At 42.1% G+C, this 13,116-nt stretch overlaps 1 protein-coding gene across 2 annotated transcripts in view; it reads right to left on the bottom strand.

Moving 5' to 3' along the window:
- rfc5 (replication factor C (activator 1) 5) overlaps positions 1 to 13,116 on the bottom strand; it is a 52,641-nt gene that overhangs the window by 17,285 nt on the left and 22,240 nt on the right. For both annotated transcript variants that reach the window (XM_078554025.1, XM_078554026.1), the window contains exons 5-8: positions 11,934 to 12,007; positions 11,001 to 11,160; positions 5,235 to 5,316; positions 5,017 to 5,146 (exon numbers count right to left, since the gene is read on the bottom strand). In XM_078554025.1, coding sequence (XP_078410151.1) covers positions 5,017 to 5,146; positions 5,235 to 5,316; positions 11,001 to 11,160; positions 11,934 to 12,007 — 446 coding nt within the window. The remainder of the gene's footprint in view (positions 1 to 5,016; positions 5,147 to 5,234; positions 5,317 to 11,000; positions 11,161 to 11,933; positions 12,008 to 13,116) is intronic.

Here is a 13,116-nt window from a genome sequence, read left to right as displayed (position 1 = left end):
GCTTGTCATTGCTGCCAGAATGTCGTGGGCAGGCGTCAGAGTTCCACCATTCCCTCTGTGTGCACTCAGCACCTTTAAGATGGGGCTGGTCCCAATCTCATCAGGGTCTGTGACCAGTGACGCTGTGCTCCTGAACGAGTCAGGTGAAGGCTGACAAAGGATCACGTGCATTTAAAGTTTCATGGCTACATCTCCAAGATCTGAGTCTGATCACAGAGCACGAGTGAGCTGCCCTCAGCCTCTGCAAATGTCTGACTCCTATCTACCCACGTGAAGATCTATGGTGTGTTCTCTCTGCATGTCGTCATCATCCACCTGGAACTGAGCGAGTATTAGGGCCTCTGCTGCGTCTCCATGACAGCAGCCTTATCACAGAGGGGTAAGTGCGCTGCCATCAGCTAGATTGGAGTCGAACAGTCACAAGTGCAATGTGAAGATCTATGATGTCTCGTCACTGCATGTCGTCATCATCCTCCACAAATCTAGCAGCTATGAGGGCCTCCTGTGCGCACCTGCCTCATCTGGCCAATGTGATGGCCTCATTGCTGTCATCTTCGCCTTTGAGGACCTCCTCACCCTCATCCCAATCGATGTCCTCCGCATTGGAGGAGACGTCCCGCTCCTCCATCTCCTCCTCAGCCAGCTCCTCTCCAGTTGCAGCGCCAGGTTCTGAAGTACACATTAGGCGACAACGATGCGTAACAACCTCTGTGGACTATAATGCAGGGCTCCACCAGACTTGTCCTGGCACCGGCACCTCATTTTCAGCGTCCTGACGGTTTGCTCCACCAAGGTGCAAGTTGCAGCATAAGCCTGGTTATACCTTCGCTCTGCTGCAGTCTAAGGCTGCCGCACGGGTGTCATCGGCCTCTGCGGGAAGCCCTTGTCCCAAAGCAGCCATCCCTGCAGCCTCTAAGGCCCCTGGAAGACATCAGAGATCTGAGACTGACTGAAAATGTAGGAGTCGTGGAAACCATGCACAGACCTGCAGGATGCGTTTGTGGTGGTCGCACACCAGCTGAACATTCTGAAGCCCTTGCAAGTGACATAGTTGACTGCCTGTTGTGACGGAGGTCTGAGTGTCACAGGAGTACAGTCGATGGCACCCTGCACCTGTGGGAAACCCGAGATCTGGGCAAATCCCAGCACTCTTGCATCCTGGCTTTCCTGATCCCAGGCGAAATGCACAAAGTTGTGTGCCTTGCAAAGATGGTATCCGTGACTCATGGATGCATTTGTGGCTGTAAACTCGAGAGATCCCACAGAGATCACCTGTGGAGCCCTGAAAGAAGCCACTGGTTTAAAAATTGAGCGCTGCGGTCACTTTCACAGCCACGGACAGTGATGCCCTCCATGTCCCCATGGCGCCAAATCCTGCAGCAGCTGGCAGATGTGACCGACCAGTTTACTAGACATGCGCAGTCTTTGGCTACACTGGTTCTCAGTCATCTGCAGGAATGAAAGGCGGCATCTATAAACCCTGGGTCTAGCTAGGCGCTGAACAGCAATTGCTCGCTGTGGTTCTTCGCTCTTCAGCGGCATGAGCCCCAGTCGGCCCATCTTCCTGAGACTGTTGCTCCTCCCTCTGCTCAGCCAGGTGCCTTCGTCGCTCTCTTCTCCTTCCTCTCCTGCAGGATGAAAGAGAGAGGCACATGGGTTAGCTTTGGTGTTCTAAGAACCTCTCGGTTAAGTCTGAAGCCCCTCAACGCATCCCGGTGAGTGCTGGCTACCACTTGGCTGGCCACAGTTTAGTGCCCTGCAAGGTTGCCCGAAATCCCACCCCACTCCACCTGACCAATTGGCAGCAGCTTTGCCCACTGGATTGCATGCTGTGCTCTTAGCTCAGGTGCAGGCATTCTCCTAACCTGCACTGCAAGGCTGCACTATTAGCTTGAACCATGAGGGAGACTGGTCCAAACCTTAATGATGACATTGCAAGGGGCTGTGAGCACCTCCAGCAGTGACCGCTCCATGGCTAGCTTTAGTAAGGAGATTGTACAATGTGCGCAGTCGTCCAACTGTTCTGCAGTCCACTAAAACACTCCATTAGTTTGCAGTCTGTGCCTACAGTGAAAGGTTCAGGAGCATTTGGTAGCAATGTCATGCCTCTGCGTTGCTCGAGTTGCCGGATAAGCTAGGGACCCGACTCCAAGCACGCCAATATGGTTGCATCTGAACTGTCTCAGCTGCGGAGGAATGGTCACTTTATACAAGGTTTCCCTAATGCGTGGCTGCTTCCCTCCTTGCACCCCCACCCAATACGAGCTTGTGCATTACCATCATAAGCAATGCTGCCCTTGCCCCCCGCCAAAGTGCCTCAATCACAGTGCAGCCCTTGCCCTCCCCCACAACTCACCTTATCTGCAGTGCAGCCCTTGCTTCTACCCCGAGTCACCTCAACTCCAGGGCAGCCCTTGCCCCGGCACTGCACTGTCAGCCAGCCGGGAAAAAGCAACTTGCCTGTGCCCTTGCCAGAATGTGCGGGCCTCAACTCTGAAGTCCAACAGGCAACCCTGGCGAGTGCTGTGCAATGTTACTGTGCGTTCACCTCCGAGTTCCCCTAGAAGTGCAGCCCGCCAAGTGCACGCATTTTAAATGCTGTTGTGAAATACGCCGACGTGCTCAGATGATCCAGCATGGGGGGATGATTCTGGCGAGCTGGATTTATAATGATATGCAGACATATTACAATGAGGTTCCTGATGTCCGACGGTGGATAACGCAGCCCGACATTGATGGGCAGAGTGGATGATTGCAAACTGGTTTCATGATGTTGTGAAGCCGATTTTTGGCCTTCGCACCATATTGTCTGCTCACGCCAAACACGCCCGATGCCAGTGGGCATGGAAAATTCCGCCCAAAGTCAATGCACAAGATTTTCATTCGTCCATAAGACATAATGAAGCTTTCTAATCAAATTTTCACAACTGCCTTAAGTTTTGCATATATATATTTTGAGAAGGCATTGTACAATACCTTTAACATAATAAAACATCCCATGGCACTTCAGAGGCATTATCAAACAAAATATGACAAAGTCACAAATGGGGATATTTGGCTCATCGGCTGTCATCAGCCCAATCCTTGACCTTTCATCCTTGCAAACTAACCAGCCCTCCCTCCTACCCACCAGAGGAGGCTAAGAGGTAACCTAATTGAGATGTACAAAATTATGAGGGCCTAGATAGGGTAGGCAGGAAAAACTTGTTTCCCCTAGCTGAGAGGTCAATTACCAGAGGGCATAGATTTAAGGGGATTGGTAGAAAGATTAGAGGAGACATGAGGGAAAACTTTTTCAGCCAGAGGGTGGTGGGCATCTGGAATTCACTGCCTAAGTTGGCGGTTGAGGCTGAAATGCTCAACTCATTTAAAAGGTACCTGGATCTGCATCTAAAGCGCCGTAACCTTTAAGGCTATGGACCAACTGCTGCAAAGTGGGATTAAAATGAGCGGCTAGTTTCTTTTTTCTCTTTTTGGCTGGTGCAGACACGATGGGCTGATTGGCCTCTTTCTGCACCGTAACTTTTCTATGGTTCTAGGACAGAGAGGATAAGATTGTGGGGGGGGGGGGTGTTGTGGGGAGGGGCAGTCAGTTTGCAAGGATGAGGAGTCAAGGATTGGCGTTTTGAGAGGGCTGATGACAGCTGATTTGAAGGGGAGCACAACAGAACCTGAGGAAAGAGATCCATTAACAATGTCAGCCAGCATGGGAACCAAGAAGGGAAGTTGGGTGATCAGCACTACTGTGAGAATAAGGATGAGGGAGCAGATGAGTCTCAAGGGCACGATGAGCTCGGTAAAGGCATGAGAGAAGACAGTAAAGAAACTGGAGAAGGAAAAAAGTTCAAGGATGGGGTGGTGGGGGACACCTTTGAGGAAGTTTGGTACAGTAGACTGGGGGAAAGAATGGAAGTGGTCTCAATCTCGGTGACATAAAATGCAGTGAAGGAATAAATTCTATTCATTTATTCATTGATATCTTGATTTTGCATTAATGACTGTACTTCTGCTGGGAACAAAGCATAATTAATGCTCATGACAATTTTGTTACAGATAAAATGTATGTTTCGTTTTTCTTTCTTTGCCAATTATTTATTCATTCTACCCCAAATAGGAGGTCAAAAAATGATTCTCAAGTTTCTCCACAATCTCCATCAATGCTATTTATCAGCCCAAAGTGACTTCAGTGACTATCAAAAATCTTACGTTTTGCTTCTGTATAGTTTTCCACCTATACTAATAGGCCCCACGTCCTAGCCACCTTGGAATTTATTTTAAATACTGTTTAAATACGCAGTCACCAAAACAGAACTATTCATGAAGAACTAAAGTCAAGATATAATGGTGAACCTATATAAAACTTTAGTTAGCCACAATTTGAGAAGTATCTGCAGCTTTGGGCTCAACACAAAATGAAGGATGTTGAGGCAACGAAGAGGATACAGTATAGATAATTGGGATGCTACCTGGTATGAGGAAGTACAAGGTAAAGATGAGAGAAATTGGGGCTGTTTTCATTTGGAGAGGAGACTGAAGAACAATTTGATGAAGGTGTTTTAAATTATGGAAGGAATGAGAAAGGGTAGATAGAAACAGCTTGTTTTCATTGACTGAGAGGCCTGGAATGAGAGGAAAGAAATACAAAATTAAATGTAAGATTTAGGACAGATAGCAGAAAATAAAACTTACTTTATTCTTATTCACAGGGTTATCAGGCTGTGGAATGCACTACTAGAATTAGTGATTCAAACAGAGATTATGTCAACATTAAAGAATAGGTTAGATATGTGGCTGAAGGAAAAAGGGGGTTATCAGAATGGAGTGGGCATACTGGATTATGTTGATTTGGAGGATAAACACTAAAGTTGACTTGTTGGGCTGAATTTTCTGTTTTTGTGTTTTAATTTCTATGTGATTCCATGAGTCAGGTCTAAACAGAAATAAGGTACAAATGTTAAATCAACACAAACATCAATATTACATGTACCCTCTTCTAGGTTCAATTCCAAAGGATACTCTTGTATGCAGTGGTGAAGTCTTTGTTTAACATCCAGTCAAGGATGTTTGCAATGTCTGATTTTAGTGGATGACCAGTACAGGTGTACACCGTATCTTCAGTCACTTTATCATATGCCATATTTGTGCTCTGTTTGATTCAGTACACAATTCGATTAGTGTCAAACAAGGAAATGCCAGCACTTCTAACTCTTGTACAACGCAAACAAATAACTGACCTGCAAAATATTCAAAGATCGACGCATGTCACCATTGGAAAGTGTCACAATAGCTTTCAGTCCATCTGGAGTTATGTTGACACTGTAATGACATATTAACAATAACTATATCAGTAAGTTTGTCTTGAAAAATTCTGGGAGTCGTTCTTTATGGCCAAAATGCATAATACAGATTACCAGTGATATACTTACTCTCATTGGTGCAAGATATATTCTGGGATATCCTTGTTTAAAAAAGTAAATTTTTACATTCTGAGATTCTTTCAACATATAAAAGGCATTCACACATTCTGCTATAGACAAGTGTTTCTAAGTGGTGTCCTTGTAACATCTTGGATTAGGCTTGACTAAAGCGAACAAAGATAGGATAAAGTGCTAACAAAAACAAGTTGCAAAATTATTCCGGAAATTTGAAATTAATTAAAAGTACTGAAAACATTCATCAGGTCAGGAAACATCTATAGGGAAAGAAGCAGATTTAACATTTCGGGTGGACGACCTTTCATCAGAAATGGTGCTAGAAAAAAAAAGATTTCTTCTTTGGGCAAATAACCCTCAGCACGACCATGGGCAAAGTGAGCAAAGGTTCAGCAGGTTGGGCCTATACTCACTGGAGTTAAGAACAATGAGGATCTTATTGAAACATAATAGATTCTGCAGGGGCTTGACAGGGTAGATGCTGAGAGGATGTTTTCCCTTTTGGGAGAACCTAGAACTACTTGCCATAGTTTCAACCATTTCTATCCTTTCAGGTGGAGAGAGGAGGAATTTCTTCTCTCAGAGTTGTTAATCTTTTCAATTCACAACCCCAGAGCAGTGGAGGCAGGGACATTGAATATACTCAGGGATAAGTTAGACAGATTTTTGATCTACAGGCAGGAAAGTGGAGCTAAGGGTACAATCAAATCAGCCATGATTTTATCGAACGGCAGAGCAGATTCGAGGGGCTAAGTGGTCACTCCTGCTCCTATTTCCTATGTTCTTATGAGACAGAGTGCTCCCAGAGTACATTTCTAGACAATCCCAACAATATGGGAGAATCAGGATAAATATATAAAGAGGAGGAGAAGTGAAAATATAAATAAGAGGGGCAAAATGGCAGTATGAGAATGGATTGGCAGCTAAGATAAAAGGGAATCCAAAGGTCCTCTACAGGCATGTTAACAGTAAAAGGTTCTCAGATGAGTGATTGGGCTAATAAGGGACAAAAATGGGAGACTTAATGGCGGAGGCAGCAGGCATGGCTGAGGCACTAAAATGAGGACTTTGCATCAGTGTTTGCTAAGGAAGAGGAGCCTGCCAAAGCTGCAGTAAACAAGGAAGTTGTCAGTATACTAGATGAAATATTAAAAACAGATAATGAGGGGTACTAGAAAGGCTGGCAGTACTTAAATGAATAAGTCACCTGGACAGTATGTATCCTAGGTTGCTGAGGGAGGTTAGGGTAGAAAATTATGGAGGTGCTGGTCACAATCTTCCAATGCTCCTTAAATACAAGGTGGTGCCAGGGGATTGTAAATTTTACACCCTCCTTCAAAAAAAGAGGATAAGCCTAGCGATTATGGGCCAGTCAGTTTAATGTCAGTGGTGGTGAAGCTTTTGGAATAAATAACCCAGGAGAAAATTAACTGCTTGAACAAGCATATACTAATAAAAAGAGAGCCAGCACTGATTTGTTAATGGCAAATTGTGTTTGGATAATTTGGGTTTTTTGATGAGATAATAGATGATGGATGAGGGTAGTGTGGTTGATGTTGTGTATTTGGACTTTCAAAAGGCCACATATTATGCTCATTAGCAAAATTGAAGCCCAGGGGATAAAAGGGACAGCAGCACCATGGATACAAAATTGGTTAAGGGATTGAGAAGAGAGTTGCAGTACATAGCTGCTTTTCAGACTGAAGGCAAGTATATAGTGTTATTCCCCAAGGGCTCCCATCAAGATTGCAGCTTTTTAAAAAATCATATACATCAATGACTTGGATATGGGGTTAGAAAGCACATTTTAGAAATTTGCAGGTGACATCACACGTGGGAATGTAGTAAACAGTGAAGGAGATAGTAATAGATTTCAAGAGGACATAGGCAGGGCTGGTGGAATGGGAGGACACATGGCAGAAAAGTGTAAGGTCATACATTTTGGTAGGAAGAATGAGGAGAGACAATGTAAGTTAAATGGTACAATTTTAAAAGTGGGGTGTAAGAACAGAGAAGCATGAAGCTTTTGAGCATCAATCTTTGAAGGTGGCAGAACAGGTTAACAAAGCAGTACATAAAGCATATGGGAGCCTGGTTTTATAAATAGAGGCACAAAGTACCATATCCAGGAAGTGATGTTAAACCTTTAAAAAACATTAGTTTGGCACCAGCTGGAGTAGTGTGTCCAATCCTGGCACCACACATTAGAAAGGATGTGAAGGCTGCAATGGTTCCATGAATGAGGGATTACAGTTACACAGATAGACTGGAGAAGCTGAGGCTGCTCTCCTTGGAGCAGAGAAGGCCAAGAGGAGATAGGGGTGTTTAAATTCATGAAGGGTTTAGAAACAGCAAATAAAGATAAACTGCTTCCAATGGCTGAAGGGTCAATAAACAGAGGGTACAGATTTAAGGCGACTGATAAAAGAGCCAGAGGCGACATAAGGAAAAATTTTCTTTACGCAATGAGAGGTTAGGTCCCAAATGCACTGCCTGATAGGCTGGCAAATAATGGTTCAATTCTAGCCTTCAAAGAAAAATGGAGTAAAACTTGAGAGAAAAAAATTGCAGGGCTATGTAAAAAAAAGCAGGGGAGTGGGATTAACTCTTGCTCTTCAAAAGAGCTGGCATAGACTCAATGCACCAAATGGCCTCCTTCCATGCCGTACTATTCTATGATTCTAAGTATATGTTGGAAGAGAATAATCATCAGAAACTAAATCGCTTTATTATGATTTAAACATTCAGAAAGATAAAGGACTAAAGAAGTAACAATTGAGGGCCTATAACTTAGAAATTTCCGATTCAATTGAATGTTACTTAAATGGTGATTCGTGTGGTTGAATTGGTTATCTTAATTGGTTGTATCCCTTTTAGTGGATGGTTCTTTGTAATATTTTAAAGCCATTTAAGGTCACACATTTTCACCAAAAATCAGGAAGATTTTGGTAAATTACAGAAGGCAATTAGAATATTAGAAGCTAAAGAATGTTTTTGAAAGTTGAGAGAAGGTTTAAAAAATATAAATTAGCAGAGCTGGGAAAAGTATTTAGATCTAAATGAGTAATAAAGGCTTTAAAATGTATTGCAGCAGTTAATGTTCTGTTGAAGAGTCATGCAGACTCGAAACGTCAACTGTGCTCCTTTCCACCGATGCTGCCAGACCTGCTGAGTTTTTCCAGGTATTTTTGTTTTTGTTTTGGATTTCCAGCATCCGCAGTTCTTTTGCTTTTATAATTTTATAATTTGTTCCTTTGTGGAGTCAGGTATAGTACATGATCCAAAGGAATATGGTCAGCTAAGTGAAGGTGATAAAACTCACTTCAGGCATCTGAGCTGAAACTGGAGCATCAAAAAGGTAAAACATTCAAAGACTACAGTAGAATTGCCAACACAAGAGCAGTTGCTACTTAAGGAAAGGTTGTATATATGATGCTCATATAATAAAGAGGCAACTCTAACACTGCAAACCTATGGGTGATGTGTTAATATCAGCTGTAAAGTAAACCATCCTAAGTCCGTACTGTAAGTTTGAAAACTGAACTTTGTTCTAGTGTTACTAAATAAAACCCTGTTAAATCAAGATGGTGATACATTTAAACTATTGTTCGGCATATAATTTAGTTTGCTGGATGATATTTTTACTATCATGATCAGTACTTAAACCCAGCATTAATTTTAGATGTTGTTAAATTGAAGTTGTCTTTGTTAATGAATCTGGGGCTGTATTTAATGAAGGCGACGGGTTGGAGAGTCAACGAGAGCCCTGCAGGGGAGGCCTACCAAATTTAAGTGCCACTCAGGCACTTAACTGGACAGCGGAAGGCCTTCCCCTGGATCAAGGACCCAGGAGACAAAAGTCCCACCTGACAAGACCTGCAGGCCAATCAGAGGCTGGTAGGTCTATTGAACAGCAGCACCACCAGGGAGGCGATGCTGTTGCCAGTACAATGCCTACCCCAGGCCTAGGATCATCGCTGGATGCTAGGCCACAGATGAGCAATGGCGGGAGGGGGGTCGGCAGCAAGGGCAGGGTGATGGCTCTCAGCAGGCCCTCCCCTCCTCAATGCCAGATCCTTCGATCAGGTATTGAGCACCTTTGAACAAGGGACTCCCAGGAGCCTGTAAGCAACCCTGCATGCGTTTGCTTGTCATGCTCCCAGCATAGACAGCCTCCCGCCCTCTGCTGTTAATACCAGTTGCAGTGGAATGAAGCCCTTAAGTGGGCTTAATTGTCCATTAAAGACCTCAATTGGTGACAGGACATGAAGACCCGCCGACTTAATCAGGGTGGAGGTGGGAAGGTGGCAGGTGCCCCACCCGCAACCTTCATACCTGATTAAATGCCCCCACCCCAAATTTCGCCACGGTAAGGGCATTAAATTCTGTTGATACAAGTCATTACTGATATCATACGAATAATTTTATTCTCTGAAGAAAAATGATTTAAGCGAGTTTGTTAATGTTTAAAATAGTGAATGGTCAGGAGTTAATTAAGTTAGAGTGCCATCAACTCCAAATTTTCCTCAAAACATAACTTCTGTCGAAGCAGAAGTTTGGTTATAGAATTTTTAAAAATATTTTCCGTTGATTGGTCATGACATTCATGATAGAGGATCACTGTATTCATGCAACAACATCTACACAGAGTGAATACTTGATTAGTTAGTGGGAAGATGGAATGGGACAATACTTCAGCATTTTAACTTGAAAACAATGATTTTAATTGAGTCATGACAGCCTACTCCTCAAGTCCAGTGAACTCCATTTTGATTCCTACAACTGTTTAAATCTTGATCATAAATATGCTGATTCGAAAACACATTAAGTGGAGGCCTAGGCACTTCCCCATGTGAAATGGAAGTCAGAAAGGAAAATCACTGCAATTGCATGATTACTAGTGGCCCGTTTCACACCACTACTGCTGGAAAATTCAGAGCAGGTGCACATGCTTTCTGAGCAAAGAATGTGATTGCAGCGACACCTAATTGAAAGACAGCACATAGATAGTGATTAATACTTTTTAAAATAAAACAACTGAAAATAGCATCAACAGGCATCAGCTGGGCGGCTTTTTATCTGAGCAACCATTTCTTCTACTCGCACCTTAAAAACGAGAAGTGAGACTAGATTTCCATGTAGCTAAATTTTAGAACATGCCAAGTAAGCAGGAATGGTGGTAAATAATTTGTTCTTTGTGGAATGCTGGAAACATTTTTATTAATAGCACAAGAGTGGGTACAAGAAATTTGCAGCTTACAAACTGTATAAACTGGGAAGTTGTAAAAATGCTATTTTGCATAAGATTAGAGAATACCTAAGTTACTACTGAAAACAATTTAATGAAGAGCAGGAGTGGAAACAAGGAACAACAAAAAAACCCAACAGATTTTAAAAATAATCTCTGCTAAAATGTCTTTTGTACATCTCTGCCAGATAGTAGATTTCACTACAGAATAACTGATAGCAGAAATTGATGGAAGCTATATGAAAAAGTTCATTGGACAGTATAATTTCTGCCTTAATTTTCTGCAGTTATACATGGGGCAGTACCATTCAGAGACTCACTTTTCTTCTTTGATGACAAATTCCAATCTTGGAATCATCTGTTCTTGTGACAGCGGTCCAAAGCGGAACCTGGTACATCGAGACTGTAAAGCAGGGATGATCTTTGACAGGTAGTTACAGATCAGGCAAAATCTGGTGTTTTCTGTAAATTTTTCAATAACTGCACCACAAACAATGAATTATTTTTGAGTTTGGGATGTAGAAAAATAGTACATGGTAGTAGGCAAAATAACTTCTTGACTGGGTTTAAACATTGAAAGAAAACATTCTTTATTAGCTTCTAAAAGCAAGTTGCTATTTTAAATGCAATTAATACAACATCCAATCTTAATTCTTTTGAGTAATTAATTTTCACAAAATTAAATACAAACATGTTGCTAATTAAAGTTTATAGTCATGGTAAACAACAATATTATGTGCATTTTCAATTATTTCCGTTCCATTTGAATCGTCCATGAAGGCATGCTGTATATTTGAATGCATTCAAAACGAACGAGATTTGTAGCTAAAAGTAAGAAGCTTGGGGGCAGTGTGGTACAGAACGTGCAGAGCAAATTGTTGCTACTAGGGAAAAAAACAAGCAAAGCTAGGGCTACCGAACAGGGAGGGGAACCAAACATGAAATGAAGTAATGTAGAATTTGTTTTGTATTCAAATGCTAGCTCATTATAAAAATATGATATGTGCTGTGTTATGTGTTGAAACCCCCCCCACCACCATCCCAACCTCTTTGGTGCTGTAAACTACACACTTCTAGCTAGTTTAGCTCGGGTTATTAAAGCACTGCTTTGCATAGCTGCCACTATGGCAAACAGGTGAAAATATAAACATTCATTATGGCACCAACAGTGCTCGCCTTAAATGTATGATGAAAAGAACAAAACTGGGAAACAGGCTAATCGTTCCATTAAAATTAAGACTTCCAGCTCTTACCCCTTCTGAGAGCATTTTGAGCATCTTGAGTCATGGCATCTGCCTCATCTAGGATAACAAGCTTGAAACCTTTTCTGAAAAAATATTAAAATATTTGAATCTTGTAAATGGTTCAAGGTTGATAACACTCAATGGTCAATGAGTGGGGTTAACACTCTAAACATTCTGTATTAAATCACACAAGCGATTACTTGAACTAATGAAAGTAGACAGAAGATATCTTAAAATAATACATTGACAAATAGTTGCTGGGTTACAAAAATGAAGATGTAAATAATCTTAATCACTAAAGAATTGGCCATACGTCACGTGAACCTGGACAATGTGTGTCAGATCTGAGCAGGCACTTGCTCAATATCCCTACATAAGCACTTATTAGAAGCAGGTCAATCAGGATTGAGAGGCTTTACCAACGTTCCTCCCCTTTCCAGACCCAGGAATATTATATATAACTGGAGCATCTCTAGTGCTAACCTAGTTGATAGCAATTCACAGCAGAGGTTCAAACCTGGGACTATATGATATCTTATCTATATATCGATCTCTGCCTGACATTGTACTAAGCCATACAGACCTGGTAGGACACAGGCTTGGTCCTCTGCTGTGAAATTATATCAACCAGGGCAGCCTATATTTAATCGGTATATAACTTAAGACAATCAAAATATTCAGAAAAGGAGATATTTAAAAGCAAGATGAGTCAGGAAACCCAAAGTTCCAAACATTTCACCCCATTTTAAAGTGTACCCTTATCCTAATAAATTCATTAAGCAGTCTGAAACAAGGTCAGAGCTCAATAACTGATAAGGCAAAGACAAGTAATAACTATTTCAACACAGATTAACTGCACATTTACTATATCAGTTATAGACCAAGGAAAAACTATAAACGTGCTCAATGGCAGACCCATTAGAATTGTTACTGCTTTTCAAATAAGTGGCATTTGAATTGACACCCGCTGAAAACATGTCTCACCATTCAGTACATATTTTAAACTACAGATATAACAAAAAGACTTCCTGGGTAGAGTTTCCACTAGTAATACCTACAGCATCAGGGCAAAATCAGCTGAATCAGCGCATAAGAATGGGGATTTTTAAATGTAATGAGTTTTTTGCTAGTCTAAGATTTACTTCAGCCAGCTCAGGCCCTGCCCATAAAAACTGACAATGCCCCAGTCAAC

The sequence above is a fragment of the Cetorhinus maximus genome, chromosome 12, assembly GCF_964194155.1.
Source record: "Cetorhinus maximus chromosome 12, sCetMax3.hap1.1, whole genome shotgun sequence".
Lineage (NCBI taxonomy): Eukaryota > Metazoa > Chordata > Chondrichthyes > Lamniformes > Cetorhinidae > Cetorhinus > Cetorhinus maximus.
Note: the sequence above shows the minus strand (reverse complement) of the source record. Positions and strands in the feature narration are given on the sequence as shown.